Source organism: Dermochelys coriacea, chromosome 3 (assembly GCF_009764565.3).
Source record: "Dermochelys coriacea isolate rDerCor1 chromosome 3, rDerCor1.pri.v4, whole genome shotgun sequence".
NCBI lineage: Eukaryota > Metazoa > Chordata > Testudines > Dermochelyidae > Dermochelys > Dermochelys coriacea.
In genome coordinates this window covers 9,375,241-9,394,025 of record NC_050070.1, presented here as the reverse complement: position 1 = coordinate 9,394,025, position 18,785 = coordinate 9,375,241, and the positions used below count along the sequence as shown (strand labels likewise).

The 18,785-nt window shown below is 43.7% G+C and overlaps 1 protein-coding gene across 1 annotated transcript in view; it reads right to left on the bottom strand.

The window, feature by feature from the left end:
* Positions 1 to 1,068: 1,068 nt before the first annotated feature.
* The window catches only part of MTMR9 (myotubularin related protein 9), a 32,317-nt gene continuing 14,600 nt past the window's right edge, over positions 1,069 to 18,785 (bottom strand). Inside the window, exons 5-10 of the mRNA XM_038396839.2 lie at positions 17,030 to 17,247; positions 11,650 to 11,811; positions 7,521 to 7,662; positions 6,644 to 6,864; positions 4,447 to 4,598; positions 1,069 to 3,726 (exon numbers count right to left, since the gene is read on the bottom strand). Coding sequence (XP_038252767.1) covers positions 3,563 to 3,726; positions 4,447 to 4,598; positions 6,644 to 6,864; positions 7,521 to 7,662; positions 11,650 to 11,811; positions 17,030 to 17,247 — 1,059 coding nt within the window. The 3' untranslated portion in view covers positions 1,069 to 3,562. The remainder of the gene's footprint in view (positions 3,727 to 4,446; positions 4,599 to 6,643; positions 6,865 to 7,520; positions 7,663 to 11,649; positions 11,812 to 17,029; positions 17,248 to 18,785) is intronic.

The following is an 18,785-nucleotide window of genomic DNA, read 5'->3' as shown; positions in this document are numbered from 1 at the left end:
GAGACTAACAAATTTATTTGACCATAAGCTTTATTATGGTTGTGATCCAAACTAATACTAAATAGAGGGAAACACTCATGTCATCTGGGGTGAATGCACAGTCAGGATGAAACGCCAGCCGCATGTGAGATCTCTCTGCCTTTTGTTAGCTGTCACAGCTGGCTACCCAAAAGATGCATGCAGTTTGCATGAGAAACTGGAACCACCATGCATTGAGGCCAAAAAGTCTCTTTACTGCTGTCTTATATATCATTGCTACATTTGGAAGTTACAAATCCTTTAAAAATGTGTTTTATAGATAGTCTATTACGGAGCTGAATAATCTCTTCTGAGCCATTCCAATATGGCTGGTAGTTACATATTTCGGACTCATGATAACCAAAGTAACAAAATTTTGAAAATATTTGTTAAAAATAATGTAACTGGGCAGGTACAGCGAACTAAGCCAGGGTTTTAAAGAGCAGCTAGTGATTTTGGAGGGTGGGGGGGTCCATGTTTGATACATGTGAAAGGGTCTGGACTTTTGAGGGCTGTCTCAGAACTTCTGAAAACCCTTGTACATGTCACCAATGGGCACTCGAGGTCACTAGTCACTACAGGAAAAAACCTGGGCCTTACATGTCTTAAGTTTTAGGATCCAAGGTGCCCTCCCACCCCCTCAAAAAAACATTTCAAAAATGTTTAACATGAGAATCCGAACATACGTCCCCACCCGGAAAGCCATTTTAATTACACAAGCACCTTTAAAACAAATTGTATGTATTTTTATCTTTCATTATCCTGTTAGATAAAAAGCAGCCATGCTAGTGTTTGCAATAAAATGAGATCATTTTGGGACTAAATTTAGATCAGCCCACAGCAGAATGTTTTAGAAAGGATTTTTATAATAAAAAGGCAGGACAGTGATATTTAAAAAGGAACTCACTGTCAAGTAATATAGAAAATATTTTAAATCCTTGATGAAGAACATATTTAGAAACTAGGATTTTCTGCAGATTACATTCTTAAAGTAGTTTAGCCTTCACCATTCAAATATGTCTATTATGCAAGTGATTTAAAAAAAAACACAAACACACCAGTCAATTCACTTTAAGAATAAAAATACTGTAAAATATTGAGTTAAACACACAGTGTGCACCCTAGAATGTGCCACATTGGTCTAATTCTATGCCTGTTGTCTTCACTGGGAACAAAATTAGGCCAATGTGGAACACTTTAAAAAATAAACTAACATCCAGCCTCATTGGCCGATTAACTTCAAATCTCCTACTCTTTTGCCTTGGCCAGTAGTTGTGTTTGGTTTATTTCTTGTAATGACCAGTTATGGACTTGGCGGTTTTGAAGTTTATAAGGTTTTTTTTTAAAAAACAAAAAACCCCAAAACCAACAACAACAAAAAACAATCATTTTAAGCCTCCATTCCAAACAGCCTCCAGTACCAGCTCCAAAGGGAACACATACCTTACTGGGAACATTTTTCCATCTGTACATCTCAACAGTAGTGATGGGGTAATTGTGGCTTAAAGTCACAAAACCAAACAAAATCGGAAGTTATACGTTTACGTTCAGGGCTTGTTTTCCAGCTAAGACTAACGTGACTGGTCGCTGTCCACTCAAAACGTTCTTAAACCTTCATTGTTAAGGGACTTGTCTAGTTGCCCCATTTGACAGTCCAGGCAGGGAGTTTTGGGGATGAATGCAGCAAAAAAGCAGAGAATAATTAAACTATTTTTGCTACAGCTCTCAGTTAAGGAAGCCACCTTAAAGCCAGATTTCTGTCAAGCTGTGCTATAAGCAAACTGGCGAACGCATGCCACTGCCGTCCCCATGGACCAATCGGACAGATAATAGCCTTCCTTGCGGCTGATGCTCAGATGGTCCTGGGCTCTGCAGCGAGCAATACATATTACTTCCTGTAGTAAAGGCTACGACATGGCGCATAAAGCAGCCTGCAGCTGCTCCTTTGCTAGGGGCTGGACCCGAGATCCATCCCATCTGATCGCCATATACGACAATGCCTCTTGGGAATAACTTGAGGGAATTCTAGGAGCATCCTCAGCTGGTCTCCTACATCCCAACAACAATGTTTTCAGTCAGCCGGGTCCACATAGCAGGTTACTAGGCTCCTCCCTGACTTATCACTCTCTTCTAGGAGGTGCTTAGCCAGGGAGAGGAGGAGGAAAGGATCCTTGTGGGTTGAAGAGACTGCCCTCCACTTCCTTTAGGGGAAAATAATTGTTCTACAGACAAACACCAAGCTATGTGGAATCAAGTGGAACTGTCTAGGTAAGTTAAATAATACTCAAGGCCTAGCCTTGACTGTCCCTTTTAAAAGGTGGAAAAAATGAAAAAACGTTGATGAAAGCACAGACTAACCACAGAAATGCAGAAAGTAGCCATAGAAATCAAACATTTTTAACATGGAGAATCAGACACTGCAAGCAGTTTTTTTAGCAGCTATAAATTGTAATCGATAACACATTTCTAAGATGTTGCTGGACCACATTCAACTCCAATTTTTACCAAAGCAGATAAAAGGCCTAGCAAAAGTATGCAAGACAAAAATACAACTGGAGCAAAGTGGGTGTTTTTAAAAGGACGCATGGGGATTTTTGTATCTTAGCATCACAATGAATCAGTTCAAACCTTTAAAAAAGGCCAGTGCAATCAGAACTTCCAAAGAGGGCAGTGGGCTATAGTTACTAGTTTAAATCACTAACAAAGGAATGCCTCTGCTAGCTATTTGCCCTGTTTGTTTTCCAGGTGCGATATAAATAGTTTTTATCCCTTCGGAAATACTTGCCCATGACACACACAGACAATGCAACTGAAAGCCAAGGCAGAGAGCCTGGCAGAACAATCCTTATGAGTTCTATACTGCATACAAAATTCTCACCCTGTTTCCTGTTTCAAGTAGTCCCAAGCAAGCCAATTCCGGTTCCTTAATTCAAATGCCATATGCTCATTTGTCAAGTCTACAGGAGGTTTCATGTAATTGCCAGAAACTGGAAGCAGTTTATACCCCTTCTGAATCCTCACCCTGCCTTTCTGGATAAAAGGAACATAGAACATCAGAACCAAAAATGAGCATCACTGAACACAACACTGCCTTAACTAATCTCAAAAAAGGCACCTTAGACAAAAATGCCTTCACTGACCACTTGGAAAAATATTTAATACTCTTATTTATAAGTGTTTAGAGGTCAAAAAAAGGTCCCCAACTTAAACATAACGCATCCATCTCCTGACCTATCCTGGTCTGTACAAACTTTGACAGAGGTAAGAGACAAAGCTTATGCTGAAACTGTACACAATTTATTAAAGACAGCAACGGTCAAGAGAGAACACTATGCTGAATAGTGCACTTCCCCTGTAAACAAAAAACACAAGAGACCCATCCCAAACGGAAGAGATGTAGATAGTGTAAAGTGAGGGTTTCAGCAGTGAAGGGTTGACAAGCAATTGCACCAGAGGGTCCTGCAACACATGCACATTCTCTGTTTAGTCTTTAGTGTAAAGGTGAGTTGAAAGGAAAGACCTGGTGCCAAAGCCTTGTAAGATCTCAGGAGCTTTCCTGCATCCCGTCATCCGTTTCCAGTTCTGCTAACTGCCTCCTCAGTGCATTGACTTTTGCCTGAAGTTCCTTGTTGTACTCTATGATGTTATTCATTTCTTCATAGGCTTCGTCCAGAAACTTGGAGGACCTATTCCAACGGAGAAAGACACCTAAAGCCCCAAAGAGAGGGGGAAAGTCAGAATGGACTAGCATCACCAGGAGGAAACTGCTAGTTAGTGAAGATTCATACAGTGCTTTACAAATGCAGAGTGCTATGGACCGACATCAGAATTCTTAAGGACTTACCTAAACAGTGCTTTGAAATATAGACAATAACCACAACGGGTTCACTATTTTTCTTTTTTTAAAAAAAGAGTAGTTAGAAAGATCTAGACTTTGGCTTTCCACGTAGCCTAGTCTGACAGGTCAATATTCAGTCTCCACCTTGGACTGATTCCACCTCTCTCACTTCAGTTTAGTGCTAACGTAAATCTTGGCTGGAATCAGAGATTCACATTCAGGAGTTTATATGGCTAGAGGACTGAATCATGACTCTGTAGCCTTGGGTGGGTGGGAATGATAAGAGAAAAGGAGAAGGAGCATTCACCTTAGAAATATGTAAGTAAGGAACAACTTAGGTTGCACTAACTGTCCAAAAAGGCTCAGTCTGATGCCCTTGGGTAAGAACTTTCAGAGCACCTGAAGTGCCTAAGAAGTGGTAGGAGGTGGCATCATGTCTCCTGGGGCGCTGGGTATTACAAGTCATTCGTAATAATTGATTTCAATGGGAGTTGGATCATGCCCTTAGATGTCAAGTTGTAGGATGAGTGGATAATTAGGAGAATGTCTGTTAGCACAAAAATACACAATACAAAAGAAGCTTGATTTACCTTCCCAAAGCTGCAGGCTCTGTGGTGCGACAGAAGGCCAGATGACGAGACTGTTGGCCTCAAACAGAGGATTCTTGAATTTGCTCAGTTCTTGAGGCCGATTCACCCAAGACCACAAGGACATAGTCTTCTGTGGCAGCTTCAGTTTACACCTGGGACAGACCAATATTATTACTGAATTGTCTTTTGTCTTCAAAACTGCGCATTCTCATTTGCGTTAATCAGGTAGATCCCTGGGAACTAATATATCTGCAAGTCTTCCACATGCTGTGAGTGCTGAGGGACTGTGATAACTCAGATTGTTAATGAGGAGAGATCCAAGACAGTGAAATGATACTGAAGAGTCATATTTGTACGCCAAGTTATTTCATTCTGGAGGGACGATTTCATGTAATTCAAAACAAGAGGGGAGAGAAGAGCTCATTTATGAGTGGGGGTAGAAATCAGCCATCTTCACTTATGAATAACCCGATTCCATGAAATAGTTTGACAACCATATTTGCTCTCTTTGCTGTTTGCTACCAAAATGGAGTGGAGGGTGGGTGGGTCTGCAGATTCTGCATCACAGTGCAATTCTCAGTGTAAGGGAAAGTGAGGTTACTACTAGAACTGTGTATAGGGTCCCTCTTGTGGCAGGACATACCAAAGCATACGCTATCTGACAGAGGTCGTTCAACAAGTGAAAGTTTTCACAGTTTACACAGAGAATCAAAAACCTACACAGGGCATGACCCTAGCCTGGGTGGTCATATGTGCCTCTCTGCCAGGACTTAGTTTAGTAAAGGGGCTTGGGACAGTTTGCATGCCAGAGGCTACATAAATTAAAGCAACTGACTACATCCTCCACTTCGCAGGCTGAAGAGATGGTCTAGTGATTCGGGCACTAGCCCAGGACTTGGGAGAGCTAGGTTCAGCTATCTGCTCTATTACAGATGGCCTGTCAAGTCACTTAGGCCTGGATGCACAAGAGTTGTCAGGCGCTGCGATTCTCAGTGTCACAGCGCTTAACTTTCAGGTGCCAGTAAAATCACTGCAATTCACAAAGCCTGAGTTAGGTGCCCGGCTCCTACACACTGAGTGGGGCTAGACAGGCACTTTAGACTGCAATTCACAAAAGCCAGCACTCTGGGTGATTTTTCACTGGCTCCTGGATGAGTGCTTAAAACCACCAGGCTACAGAGTTGTTCTCATGCTTGTTCTACTCTCACAAAGAGTCCTGGGGGGTAGGGAGGGAAGTGGGAGGAGAGAGAAGGGGAGGGGCAAGACAGCATGCACAAGCATGAGAATGACTACACCCTGGGGCTTAGAGCACTCCTGTGGGAGATGCAGGATCAAGTCCCCCTGCTCTAATGACTATTTATCCACAGTGCAACAGCTTCAAAAGGAGACTTGAGTGGGCCGCACATCGGAATTACCTATAGCCCAATGCTTAGAGCACTTACCTGGGAGGTAGTACATCCTTATTCAAATCCCTTCTCCCCACCAAAGAGAGGGAGGACTTGAACCAGGTGTTTCCTGCCACTGCTCAGGTGAGTACCCAAACCACTGGGCTCAAAGTTATGAGGGAAGTCCTGTTCCCTCCACCCCCACACTTGAGGGGTCAATCCAGTAGGCACCCTCTGAGCACATCGACTGGATGAGGCCCCGCATGTGACTTCGGCTGAATGCTTGTCTTCCCCTGGTTTGGGAATTGCTCTGGGGCTTAGGCAGGAGACAGGCATTTGGACTTCTAGAGCGAGGCAGTAGTGCACATGCCCAGAGGCTGATACAAAGGGAACTTTTAGCGCAAAATCTTAGGTGCTGAGTAAGTTTAGGGGCCTAACGAGTTCAGGGGGAGTTTTGTGCTTTGCGGCGGAGTCTAAAACAGACATAGGTGCCCAATTTCTTTTGTACATGCAGGCCTCAGCCTCTCCATCTGGAAACGGGGATAACAGCCCTGGGTGTTGTGAAGGAAATCTATTAAAGACTGCATGGTACTCACATACAATACTAATAGGGACCAGATAAGTACAACAGACAGAACTTCCATTTATTTTAAGGGAAGATGATTGAAAGATCCTGGATATTTTTAAAACACAGCTGGGTCTTTCAAAACTAGGAGACAGCCATCGGCCACTCTCTCTTTCAAACCAACAGAAATGTCTGTAATGGGGCATGGCCTGATTTCCAGGAGCACGGAATGCTTCTCTTCACCAACCTTTCACTTTCGTTGTTGCCCAGAAACGTGCCAAACTGTGAGGCGTAGGCATGTTCGAAGAGCATGATGAGGAAGTGTTCATTGAATTCAAAAGAGCAAGGGAACTGACGGAGGATCTGCCACACACAGTCCAAGAAAAGGAAAAACACGGGGGACTCCCATTTCTGCCTGCTGTTGGAGTAGGCAGACTGAGCACAGCGCTGCTGAAATGGGTGACCAGCCTATAAGCAAGAAACAAAGAACAACAGGTTATATACAAAGCAATAGGAGGGGTATGTTATAGGTGGAGAAGCACAAAAGTCTGCAAAACTATTTCTATCTGTGATACTGTGTCCTACTGCATCATGTTAATATCACGTAACGGTGACTTGCTAGTGCCAAAGCTGCTGCACTTTTCAGTGATACTAGAGGTATGCAAGTAATGTCACATTTCGTCAGACTACAAGAATATGTACTGAATAGAATTTAGCAGATTATGAAATGACTGATCATGCAAGAAAAACCGCCTGGCTGAGAACACTAGCTGCAATGAACTACCAAGAGCAGAATTATTTGTTAAATTTACAACTGCAGCAGTATCCTTGATATGGAAGAGGGGCTCAGAAATCCTCACATTATTGAGAGATCCCTCTCGGAGCCAATGGGGAAGGATGGCTAGTGCATAATACTCCATTGACAGAAAGCCAATGGAAGACAGGTATCAAGACATCCAGTAACAGTGTCACTCTGATACAGTGTCCAGCACAATGGGGTCCAACATGTTTGAGGTCTGAGGGTCTATCACAATACACGTATTGAACAACAACTTGTGAGCGCCTCAATCTAGCGACATCCACACGTACGTTTTTCTTAGCACTAACTACACAGTATCTCTCACCTGCAGCCACTCTCTCTCAACAAGAGCTTCAAAGCTATGTATGGTCCTGCACTTTGGATCCAAGATGATCTGAGCCAAAGAAGTTATCTGGAGCGTAGAATCAGTTCCTTCAGTCCCGTGAACTAACACTGATGCTCCTTCCCTGAGAGAAAATTCAAGAGGGCAAGAATAGGAACACATATATGCAAGATGCAGGTAAACCTAGGCTATCAGTACACATAAGCATAACTGCAACGGGCTTAGACAACATTAGGTGGCTTACCAACCATCAACCATTCCTTCTTTCCCATTCAAACTCACCCCTATCAGGGGGAGGAATAAAAAATATTGATACTCTTTCCAGCCCCAGATCACAGTGTCATTTATGCTTCACATCATTTAAGGATTCAGTAGCATTTCTGGCTACGTGCTTTGGGAATCCAGAACATTTGTCACACACACAGAAGAGTTCTCCCTGGATCCATCAACTTAGGATTCACCCTATTAAATAGACAGTATCCAAAGACTGATCCCAACTCCATTAGAAAAGGGATCAGGAGGCTAAGAAGCTCAGTTAGGCCTCTAGGACTCTGCTGGGAAGAACAGGCTACTTGGAAACCTCTTCATAATCTTAACAGAGGCCTATGTCTTCTTGGGTGTTTGCAGAGCATCTAACACTCCTGGTGCTCCTTATGAGGATATTTAGAAGCTACAGCAATACAAAGTAGAACTACCAATGGACAGGGGTAATATGTAAGAGAGGGCTTGCCCTACAAAGGCACAAGAAATATTCTGGTCGATTGCTTAGCTCTGCCTCAGAGCCAAACGTAATGACTATCATACACCTCTCTGTATAGATGAATCAGAAGACCATAAAGCAAGTGAAAAATCTAAGGAAATTATCGTGAAAGTGGAGTAATACTTTACATCAGCGGTCCCCAAACTATGGGGCATGGCCCCCTAGTGGGGGCGCACAGCGGGGCCCAGACTAGACCCCACAGGGGGCCGGGAGGGAGTGTCACCCAGCCCCGCACTGCCCCCAGCCACGGCTCCACCTCACCTCCAAGCCCAGCTCCAGCCCCAACCCAGTTCCGGCTCAAACCCCAGCTCCACTCTGCCCCCTGCTCTGCCTCCAGCCCAGTTCTTCCCTCTGTCCACTGGCCAGCTCAGTCTCTAGCCCCAGCTCCTTCTGCATCCCCAGTTCAGCCCAACCTCTTCTACTGAGCCAACCGTACAGTAATGGAGAGGGGACGCGGACAGACTCCATTACTGGTAAGGGGATGGAGGGGCGACGGACAGGAAAAGTTTGGGCACCACTGCTTTACATACAGCTAAGATTCAATATGCTCTTCCCCCACAGCTCCCATTGACTTTGCAGAACAGCTAATCCCCCTGCACTTTGTTCTATTTATGTTCCGATACCACACCCGCCCAAGTGCCCCTAAATATCACACCAAGCTCCTCCTTCAAATGTCCTGTGGCGTTATTTTCAATTGTCTTATTGCATCTCCCACTCCTGAAACATGACAAAATTGGCTCACTTGTGCAAATACCCTTTTAGCTTTTTTAAAAAAAAGCTAATTGTAGGTTTATTTGTTCATGTACAGAGGCCCAAATTGAGCTATAAACTGTTCGTAAATAACAGCAATCCATCAAGCAAGTGCCAGTGCTGACACCAATTAATTGCTCTGCTGCTATTACTACTTGTTTTGAAGTAGAAAGCAGAGGCATAAAGATGTAGCCCATGTACATGGTAATGCTTTCATCTAGAATTAGCATAGTGTATTCAAAAGGAACTTGGGCAATACAGCTATGAATAAATTAATCCTTATGTATATTTTTTTCAGTTTGCTTTACAGTAGTTCCAGGCTGAGAACAACTTCACTACCATTCTCTACCCCCCTCTCCCAGTAAATGCAAAAGCGAACAAACATGTCCATGTGCTTCCTGTAGAAGGACAAACTAGGACAATATGGTTCTGATCTTGCATCTTTCTTGTCACAAGGATGCAAGAGGATGTAGATCTATCTCCCACCATTCCTTCTAAGGGGATTATACCATTTCAGTGCAGCTCAAAAGTAGTAACTAGCTTCTGAATAGGGTTGACAGCACAGAAATCCTGGGTTGTCCCATGCCAAATTCCTATAAACTCAGCCTGCTTCTTTTGACTGCTAGGAGTTATAAATGCTCCATTGCACTCAATGAGAGTTATTGGCCTTCCCCATAATAAAGTCAGAAGCAAGTAATTGCCATGGTTTGAGGTTTTTAGTGCAGTCCTTTTATCTCATTGCCCAAAGCTCATAGACTCAGACTTTAAGGCTAGAAGAGACCATCATGATCATCTAGTCAGACCTCCTGCATATCACAGGCCACAGAACCTCACCCACCCACTCCTGTAAGAAAACCCCTAACCTCTGGCGGAGTTACTGAAGTTCTCAGATCTTGATTTAAAGACTTCAAGTTACAAGAATCCCCTATTTACTCTAGTTCAAACCAGCAAGTGACCTGTGACCCATGCTGCAGAAAGTGATGAAAACCCACAAGGGTCTCTGCCAGTCTGACGTGGGGAAAAATTCCTTCCCAACCCCAAATATGGCAATCAGTTAGACCATGTGGGCAAGATGCAACAGCCTGACACCTGGGAAAGAATTCTCTGTAGTAATTCAGAGCCCTCCCCATCTAGTGCCCCTTCTCTGACCACTGGAGATATTTGCTAATAGCAATCGTGAATGGGCAATATGCCATTGTAGGCAACCAGCTCAGTCTTGAAACAACTTAGCTTTTTTGCCCCCCCACTAATCCCCTGGGAAGGCTGTTCCAGAGCTTCACTCCTCTGATTATTAGAAGTCTTCATCTAATTTAAAGCCTAAACTTGTTGATGGCCAGTTTATATCCATTTGTTCTTGTACAAACATTGGCCCGTAATTTAAAAACTCCTCCCCCTCCCTGGTGTTTATCCCTCTGATATATTTATAGAGGGCAATCATGTCTCCCCTCAGTCTTTGTTTTGATAGGCTAAACAAGCCAAGCTCCTTAAGTCTCCTCTTGTAAGGCAGGCTCTCCATTACTCTGATCATTCCAATAGCCCTTCTCTGCACCTGTTCCAGTTTGAATTCCTTGCTGGTACATTTAATAAACCTAGCAGCATCATGTCTCAATGCCACATCTCAGTGGTTGGCTGCCATTTTCTTAACCAAACAATTATATTTCAGACCACAGATTTGCAAAGAGCATGTTTTTCCTGTTTGCAAAGAGGAGACGCAGATCCTCCGAGATGGGAGGAAATAGGCCCCTTCCCAAACAGCTGTGAACAGGCCACTGCTACATTTATTTCTGCTCACCTAGATAACAAATACACCAGAGGAAATTTTGATAAAAGGAAAAAACTTGATTAAGGGAGTGAAAATTTTTTATGAGGAACAACTCAACAAAATTATTTATATATATATATATATATATATATATATATATATATATATATATATAGATATATATATATAGAGAGAGAGAGAGAGAGAGAGAGAGAGAGAGAGAGAGAGAGAGAGCGCGCTCGCGCTTGGTTAAGTGACATTAAAGTTGCTATGATACTTTAAAAGAAGGGAAAAAAATGCTTAGATTGATAGAAAGTAAATTTGGCTTGACTATCAAAAAAAAAGTGGAGATATATTAAACTGTGAGAAAGACTCCAAAGGAAATGATGGAAGCCCCATCGCTTTAGTCATTTGAAATTAGACTGAGTACGAGACTAGCTCAATGGAAAGGATGTTCATAGAGTAAAGAATATGTACATTCATGATCGAAACAGGATCAAGTTTAACTGTCCTGTAATATGTTGTCACAACAGTAGTTCTAGTGTGTAAACTCTAGTTTAACTTGTTTTATTGGCGATATAGGTTAGACTGGGCAAAACATTAGATGACACAGAAAGCAATCTTGACTACATGACCGATTGTCCATCCCTAATTGTTATGATTCCTCATTCATGCTTGTACTAATAAAACCTAGGCCTGGCCTATTAGAGAGCTGCTCCTTAATGGTGGTGATGAAATGGTGTCTTGCACGGAAATAAGCAAGAAAGTATAAAGTAGTAAAATACTGTAGCTGCCTCCGAAAGGAATATTTAACAAGCAGCACCACAGATAGGATTTACCTGTCAATGCACTGAGCAGCCAGACAAGCCGCAGTTAGTATCTCTTTAACGTGAGTCAGCCAGTTGGAGGCTTCCAGCTTACTAAGCCAGCGGTCCATGTTGTGCGATTGATCATTGCAAGCTTCCACAAGTTTGATGAGGCTTTCCTGCAGAATGTTATACCTTTGGGGAAAGCAAAGATTATTTAGTCCATAAGCAATATTACTGAAGCTATTAAACCTTGCTCACACATCCATAAGATCACCAATCAAAATACAGATTTAAACACTAATACTTCAAGAGAAATTATGCAAGAAACATGACTTTATTAAAGTGATATTCTCTTGTTCAACAAATCTGCTCTTATCGTGAATGAGTCACATTTTAGCATTATGGAAAAATATCAGTGCTTAAACTGGAGCAATTCCACTCCTTAAAAGGCATGTTCTGCTCTGAAATGTCCCGATGAAAAAAAAACACCGTCTTCTTTAAATTTACCTGCACCCTGTGTGTTTTCTGTTATATCCACGGACTTTGACTAAATAAGTTTTTACTACTTTTTATTCCAGATAAACATGGCTGAATCAATACTGGTAAGAAAAAGCTGGATTCCGGTCTGGCACATGCTGCAACACACTTGCTAACCAAGTTCCAATTGCAAAATCTTTATTATGGGTGCTGCAGAAGACAGAGTAGTAAGAAAACAAGTCTTTACTTGTAAATTAAGAAGATGTGATCTGGAGGTCACTGAGAAAAATACAGAACCCCTCAGTGCCATTTTTACAGTCACTTTCAGACTACAACCACACTAAGACAGACAGACTACGTACACACAAAGAAACTGAAAAAACATTGTACTTTATATTTACAGGATCTTATGACTTTCATTTGCAAGACTTAGCAAGCTGCATGCCTTAGGTTGAATTAAATGTTTCTCTTTGATCCTCTTCCTGCTATCATATCTTAAGGCACATTTAAAAGTTACAGATCTACTGACCATCAGACATTTAATTGTCACATGGCCTAATATCTATTGAGAGAGAGAGAGAGAGAGAATATGAATGTGGTGGTGGGGAAGCAAGAGGATGGAGGAGTGGGGGAAGACGACAGCATATTAAGATTGGATATAAAAGATTTGGTTCCAAGAAATTAATAACCAGAGATAGCAAAATGAACGTGAACCTTTTAATTTTTGTTTAGAAAGGGGCATATAAAGTAAAATGCATCAACACTCAAGCCTGTCTGTAAAATCATCAAGTTCAACTGCTCACAGAGTTGTAAAAACATGGCAGCAATTCATAAAGGTTCTAGGTTTCAGAGTAGCAGCCGTGTTAGTCTGTATTCGCAAAAAGAAAAGGAGTACTTGTGGCACCTTAGAGACTAACAAATTTATTAGAGCATAAGCTTTCGTGAGCTACAGCTCACTTCATCGGAGGCGATGAAGTGAGCTGTAGCTCACGAAAGCTTATGCTCTAATAAATTTGTTAGTCTCTAAGGTGCCACAAGTACTCCTTTTCTTTTTGCGAATACAGACTAACACGGCTGCTACTCTGAAAACTGTAAGGAGAGTGATCACTTAAGATAAGCCATCACCAGCAGCCGGGGGGGGGGGGGGGGGGGGGGGGGGAGGAGGAAAACCTTTCATGGTGACAAGCAAGGTAGGCTAATTCCAGCAGTTAACAAGAATATCAGAGGAACAGTGGGGGGTGGGGTGGGAGGGAGAAATACCATGGGGAAATAGTTTTACTTTGTGTAACGACTCATCCATTCCCAGTCTCTATTCCAGCCTAAGTTAATTGTATCCAGTTTGCAAATTAATTCCAATTCAGCAGTCTCTCGTCGGAGTCTGTTTTTGAAGCTTTTTTTGTTGAAGTATAGCCACTCTTAGGTCTGTGATCGAGTGACCAGAGAGATTGAAGTGTTCTCCAACTGGTTTTTGAATGTTATAATTCTTGACGTCTGATTTGTGTCCATTCATTCTTTTACGTAGAGACTGTCCAGTTTGGCCAATGTACATGGCAGAGGGGCATTGCTGGCACATGATGGCATATATCACATTGGTAGATGCGCAGGTGAACGAGCCTCTGATAGTGTGGCTGATGTGATTAGGCCCTATGATGGTATCCCCTGAATAGATATGTGGACAGAGTTGGCAACGGGCTTTGTTGCAAGGATAGGTTTCTGGGTTAGTGGTTCTGTTGTGTGGTGTGTGGTTGCTGGTGAGTATTTGCTTCAGATTGGGGGGCTGTCTGTAAGCAAGGACTAGTCTGTCTCCCAAGATCTGTGAGAGTGAAGGCTCGTCCTTCAGGATAGGTTGTAGATCCTTGATGATGCGTTGGAGAGGTTTTAGTTGGGGGCTGAAGGTGATGGCTAGTGGCGTTCTGTTGTTTTCTTTGTTGGGCCTGTCCTGTAGTAGGTGACTTCTGGGTACTCTTCTGGCTCTGTCAATCTGTTTCTTCACTTCAGCAGGTGGGTATTGTAGTTGTAGGAATGCATGATAGAGATCTTGTAGGTGTTTGTCTCTGTCTGAGGGGTTGGAGCAAATGCGGTTATATCGTAGCGCTTGGCTGTAGACAATGGATCGAGTGGTATGATCTGGATGAAAGCTAGAGGCATGTAGGTAGGAATAGCGGTCAGTAGGTTTCCGATATAGGGTGGTGTTTATGTGACCATCGCTTATTAGCACCGTAGTGTCCAGGAAGTGGATCTCTTGTGTGGACTGGTCCAGGCTGAGGTTGATGGTGGGATGGAAATTGTTGAAATCCTGGTGGAATTCCTCAAGAGCTTCTTTTCCATGGGTCCAGATGATGAAGATGTCATCAATGTAGCGCAAGTAGAGTAGGGGCATTAGGGGACGAGAGCTGAGGAAGCGTTGTTCTAAGTCATCCATAAAAATGGTGGCATACTGTGGGGCCATGCGAGTACCCATCGCAGTGCCGCTGATTTGAAGGTATACATTGTCACCAAATGTGAAATAGTTGTGGGTCAGGACAAAGTCACAAAGTTCGGCCACCAGGTTAGCCGTGACAGTATCGGGGATACTGTTCCTGACGGCTTGTAGCCCATCTTTGTGTGGAATGTTGGTGTAGAGGGCTTCTACATCCATAGTGGCTAGGATGGTGTTTTTAGGAAGATCACCAATGGACTGTAGTTTCCTCAGGAAATCGGTGGTGTCTCAAAGATAGCTGGGAGTGCTGGTAACGAAGGGCCTGAGGAGGGAGTCTACATAGCCAGACAATCCTGCTGTCAGGGTGCCAATGCCTGAGATGATGGGGCGTCCAGGATTTCCAGGTTTATGGATCTTGGGTAGCAGATAGAATACCCCACGTCGGGGCTCCAGGGGTGTGTCTGTGCAGATTTGTTCTTGTGCTTTTTCAGGGAGTTTCTTGAGCAAATGCTGTAGTTTCTTTTGGTAACTCTCAGTGGGATCACAGGGTAACGGCTTGTAGAAAGTGGTGTTGGAGAGCTGCCTAGTAGCCTCTTGTTCATACTCCGACCTATGCATGATGACGACAGCACCTCCTTTGTCAGCCTTTTTTGATTATGATGTCAGAGTTGTTTCTGAGGCTGTGGATGGCACTGTGTTCTGCATGGCTGAGGTTATGGGGTAAGCGATGCTGCTTTTCCACAATTTCAGCTCGTGCATGTCGGCGGAAGCAGTCTATGTAGAAATCTAGGCTGCTGTTTCGACCTTCAGGAGGAGTCCACCCAGAATCCTTCTTTTTGTAGTGTTGGCAGGAAGGTCTCTGTGGGTTAATATGTTGGTCAGAGGTGTGTTGGAAATATTCCTTGAGTCTGAGACGTCGAAAATAGGATTCTAGGTCACCACAGAACTGTATCATGTTCGTGGGGGTGGAGGGGCAAAAGGAGAGGCCCCGAGATAGGACAGATTCTTCTGCTGGGCTAAGAGTATAGTTGGATAGATTAACAATAGCAACCACACACCACACAACAGAACCACTAACCCAGGAACCTATCCTTGCAACAAAGCCCGTTGCCAACTCTGTCCACATATCTATTCAGGGGATACCATCATAGGGCCTAATCACATCAGCCACACTATCAGAGGCTCGTTCACCTGCGCATCTACCAATGTGATATATGCCATCATGTGCCAGCAATGCCCCTCTGCCATGTACATTGGCCAAACTGGACAGTCTCTACGTAAAAGAATGAATGGACACAAATCAGACGTCAAGAATTATAACATTCAAAAACCAGTTGGAGAACACTTCAATCTCTCTGGTCACTCGATCACAGACCTAAGAGTGGCTATACTTCAACCAAAAAAGCTTCAAAAACAGACTCCGACGAGAGACTGCTGAATTGGAATTAATTTGCAAACTGGATACAATTAACTTAGGCTGGAATAGAGACTGGGAATGGATGAGTCATTACACAAAGTAAAACTATTTCCCCATGGTATTTCTCCCTCCCACCCCACCCCCCACTGTTCCTCTGATATTCTTGTTAACTGCTGGAATTAGCCTACCTTGCTTGTCACCATGAAAGGTTTTCCTCCTTCCCCCCCCCCCCCCGCTGCTGGTGATGGCTTATCTTAAGTGATCACTCTCCTTACAGTGTGTATGATAAACCCATTGTTTCATGTTCTCTGTGTGTGTGTATATAAATCTCTCCTCTGCTTTTTCCACCAAATGCATCCGATGAAGTGAGCTGTAGCTCACGAAAGCTTATGCTCTAATAAATTTGTTAGTCTCTAAGGTGCCACAAGTACTCTTTTTCTTTTTATAAAGGTTCTAGTCACTCCCTTAGTTCTCTAAGGTCATGCCAACCCTGGGGTTTTGGTTTTGCTCTAGTGTAGCTACGATAATGGAGATGCACGGTCCTAAGCCAAGATTCTTAAGAGATCAGCCTTTTTCACTGTGCAGGTCACACAAAAGGACTGGACTGTGGCCACAAGTGGCCAGCAAGTAATTTCCCTGCCATAGGGCAACTCCCTATTAGTGTAAAGCTTCTGCAGCCAGTTCCTGCACCAGTTAATAGCTCTATACCCCCGACATAAGTTGGGAGAGGGAGTGCAGCTCTGTTATGCCTATCCTCCACTGGTGCAGGATACATTAGGAACCCTATACCAGTGGTGTGACTCAGAGCAGCTGAGAGGTCTCAAGTCTCACTGACCCAGAGAATCAGGGAACCATAATCAGCTCTGATGACTGCCCGCCTACCCCCAGTCTGCTGCACGAAGCAGAGCGCAAGCACAGGTGAGAATCTGGCCCCTGGTGTTTCCAATCAGGGGAAGCCGACATTTTTAATACCAGCAGAGCACATCTATACTGGGGGTTAGCAATGAGGCAGCTACACTGGTTCAAGAAAACCCAGTTCCTCAGGGCAGCCCGAAAGCAGCTATGGGGTTCCCTGAAGGCCCTCTTATTTCACCTACCTCTCAACAGATTTGTGAATTCGCCTCCACTGAGGATACTGCACTTCCTGCTCAAAGCCGCCTCCTTTGGCTCTGGCCTGCTGAGCAACATTCAGGGAACGGGTATCAATGATGTAGCCACGCTTTCCTGCCCTCAAGGTGGCATTAATAAGCGCTGCATCTTCCTTACACCGTCTCCCATTAGTACCTGTGAGAGGCTGGCTGCTCCGCATCATTACCTAGGAGAAAAAACAAAGCATCAGCTGTTAGAGACTGGGAGATCCATTAGGTTGTCTAGTCTGGGCCCCTGCCAGTGGCTTATTGTAGGGAGCAATCCATCTGCTAGTGCTTCGGCCAGTTTAATTCTACACATTGTTAAAGGAAAGCGGAAGCCCTGTTCGTTAACAGTTCCATCCCTGCAGGGATGGAACTGTTAATTGCTTATTTCAGCCTTCAAACACCTCTTCCAGCAACTTCAGGATCCAAGTCAAAATTGCCCCTTTAGTTCCTCCAGGGACTTGCACCAGACTTCTCTCCTCACTGTCCTTCACACTCTCTTATCCTCTTAGCATTTACCTGGCTAGTCCGGCTGTCGAAGTGGCCACAGAGCGGTCTTTGGTAGAATCTGCTATTTGAAAAAGCCTGCCCATATCACTCTACCTTTCTTCCCATTTCAGCTGCTTCCCCTTGCATGCAACTGTACCCTTTAGTTTCTTGCTTTCTTTTTCATTGCCCTTATGATTTCTAGCTTCTTAAAAAATTATTATTCTGCAGGCCACTTTGCAGTAGAAAGATCCTCACACGGCCTCCTCAGCTTTCAGTTCATGATTCCCAGCCCATCACTTTCACAGCCTCTGACCCAAGATTCCTGCTGAAACTTCTTAATGGACAAACATTTGAAGGAGGGTTTTATTTTTAACCTATAACCAATACTGTTTTAAAACATTTTAGTCAACTATGTAATACAAACATGTTCCCTAGTAGTAGTTTTATTCAGTGGTTCTGGAAAGACCAGTAAACCAGTGCGCCACACTTGTTTAAGATAAAGCTTCATGGAAGAAAGACTTCACAGATGATAAAGCTATGCCATAACACTAGTACAAGAGACAGCTGAAAGCGTGAGGGTGATGAGTCAATAAACATATCTACTGATGCCCACAGACTAGAGCAGGGTGTAGCAGTTCATGACTGAAGGCATGACTATCAGAAGTTCAAGCATTGCAACTTGAATGCTTGAAACATACATGTATTAAGAGCAAAAATCTCGGACATACTCCCCCCAACCCCAGCAAGGAAGAGAACGGAAGCTCCACAGTGACAAGGAACAGCATGAGCTACCTAACTCCTTCACTGGTTTGGAACCAATTTGTCAACATGTAACTAGTTGATGATTTAACTCTAAGCCTGGGCAAAAGAAGAATCACAGCAAGTACCTATGTTGTATCAGATCAGTGTTCATCTAATCCAATACCTTGCCTCCAGCAGCACGCAGTACTAGATGCAAGGAATCACACAATAACCCACCTACTGGGTGCATTTCTTTCTAATCACAAGCAGTTAGTGGCTGGGTCAGAGAGGTGTCAGAGCCTCAGATTCTGACAACTTAAAGTGGAGGGGGTCCGTGAGAGAGCGACAGAATTCGCTGCTCGTTAAAGGTGCCACATTGACAGGCCTGGAGAACAGAGTCCTCTGCTCATTCACAAAACAGGTGCAGTCTAAGCGGAGGCAGTGCTAGCTTCATGTACACTGTGCTTCTATCATGACCCAGATGGACCAC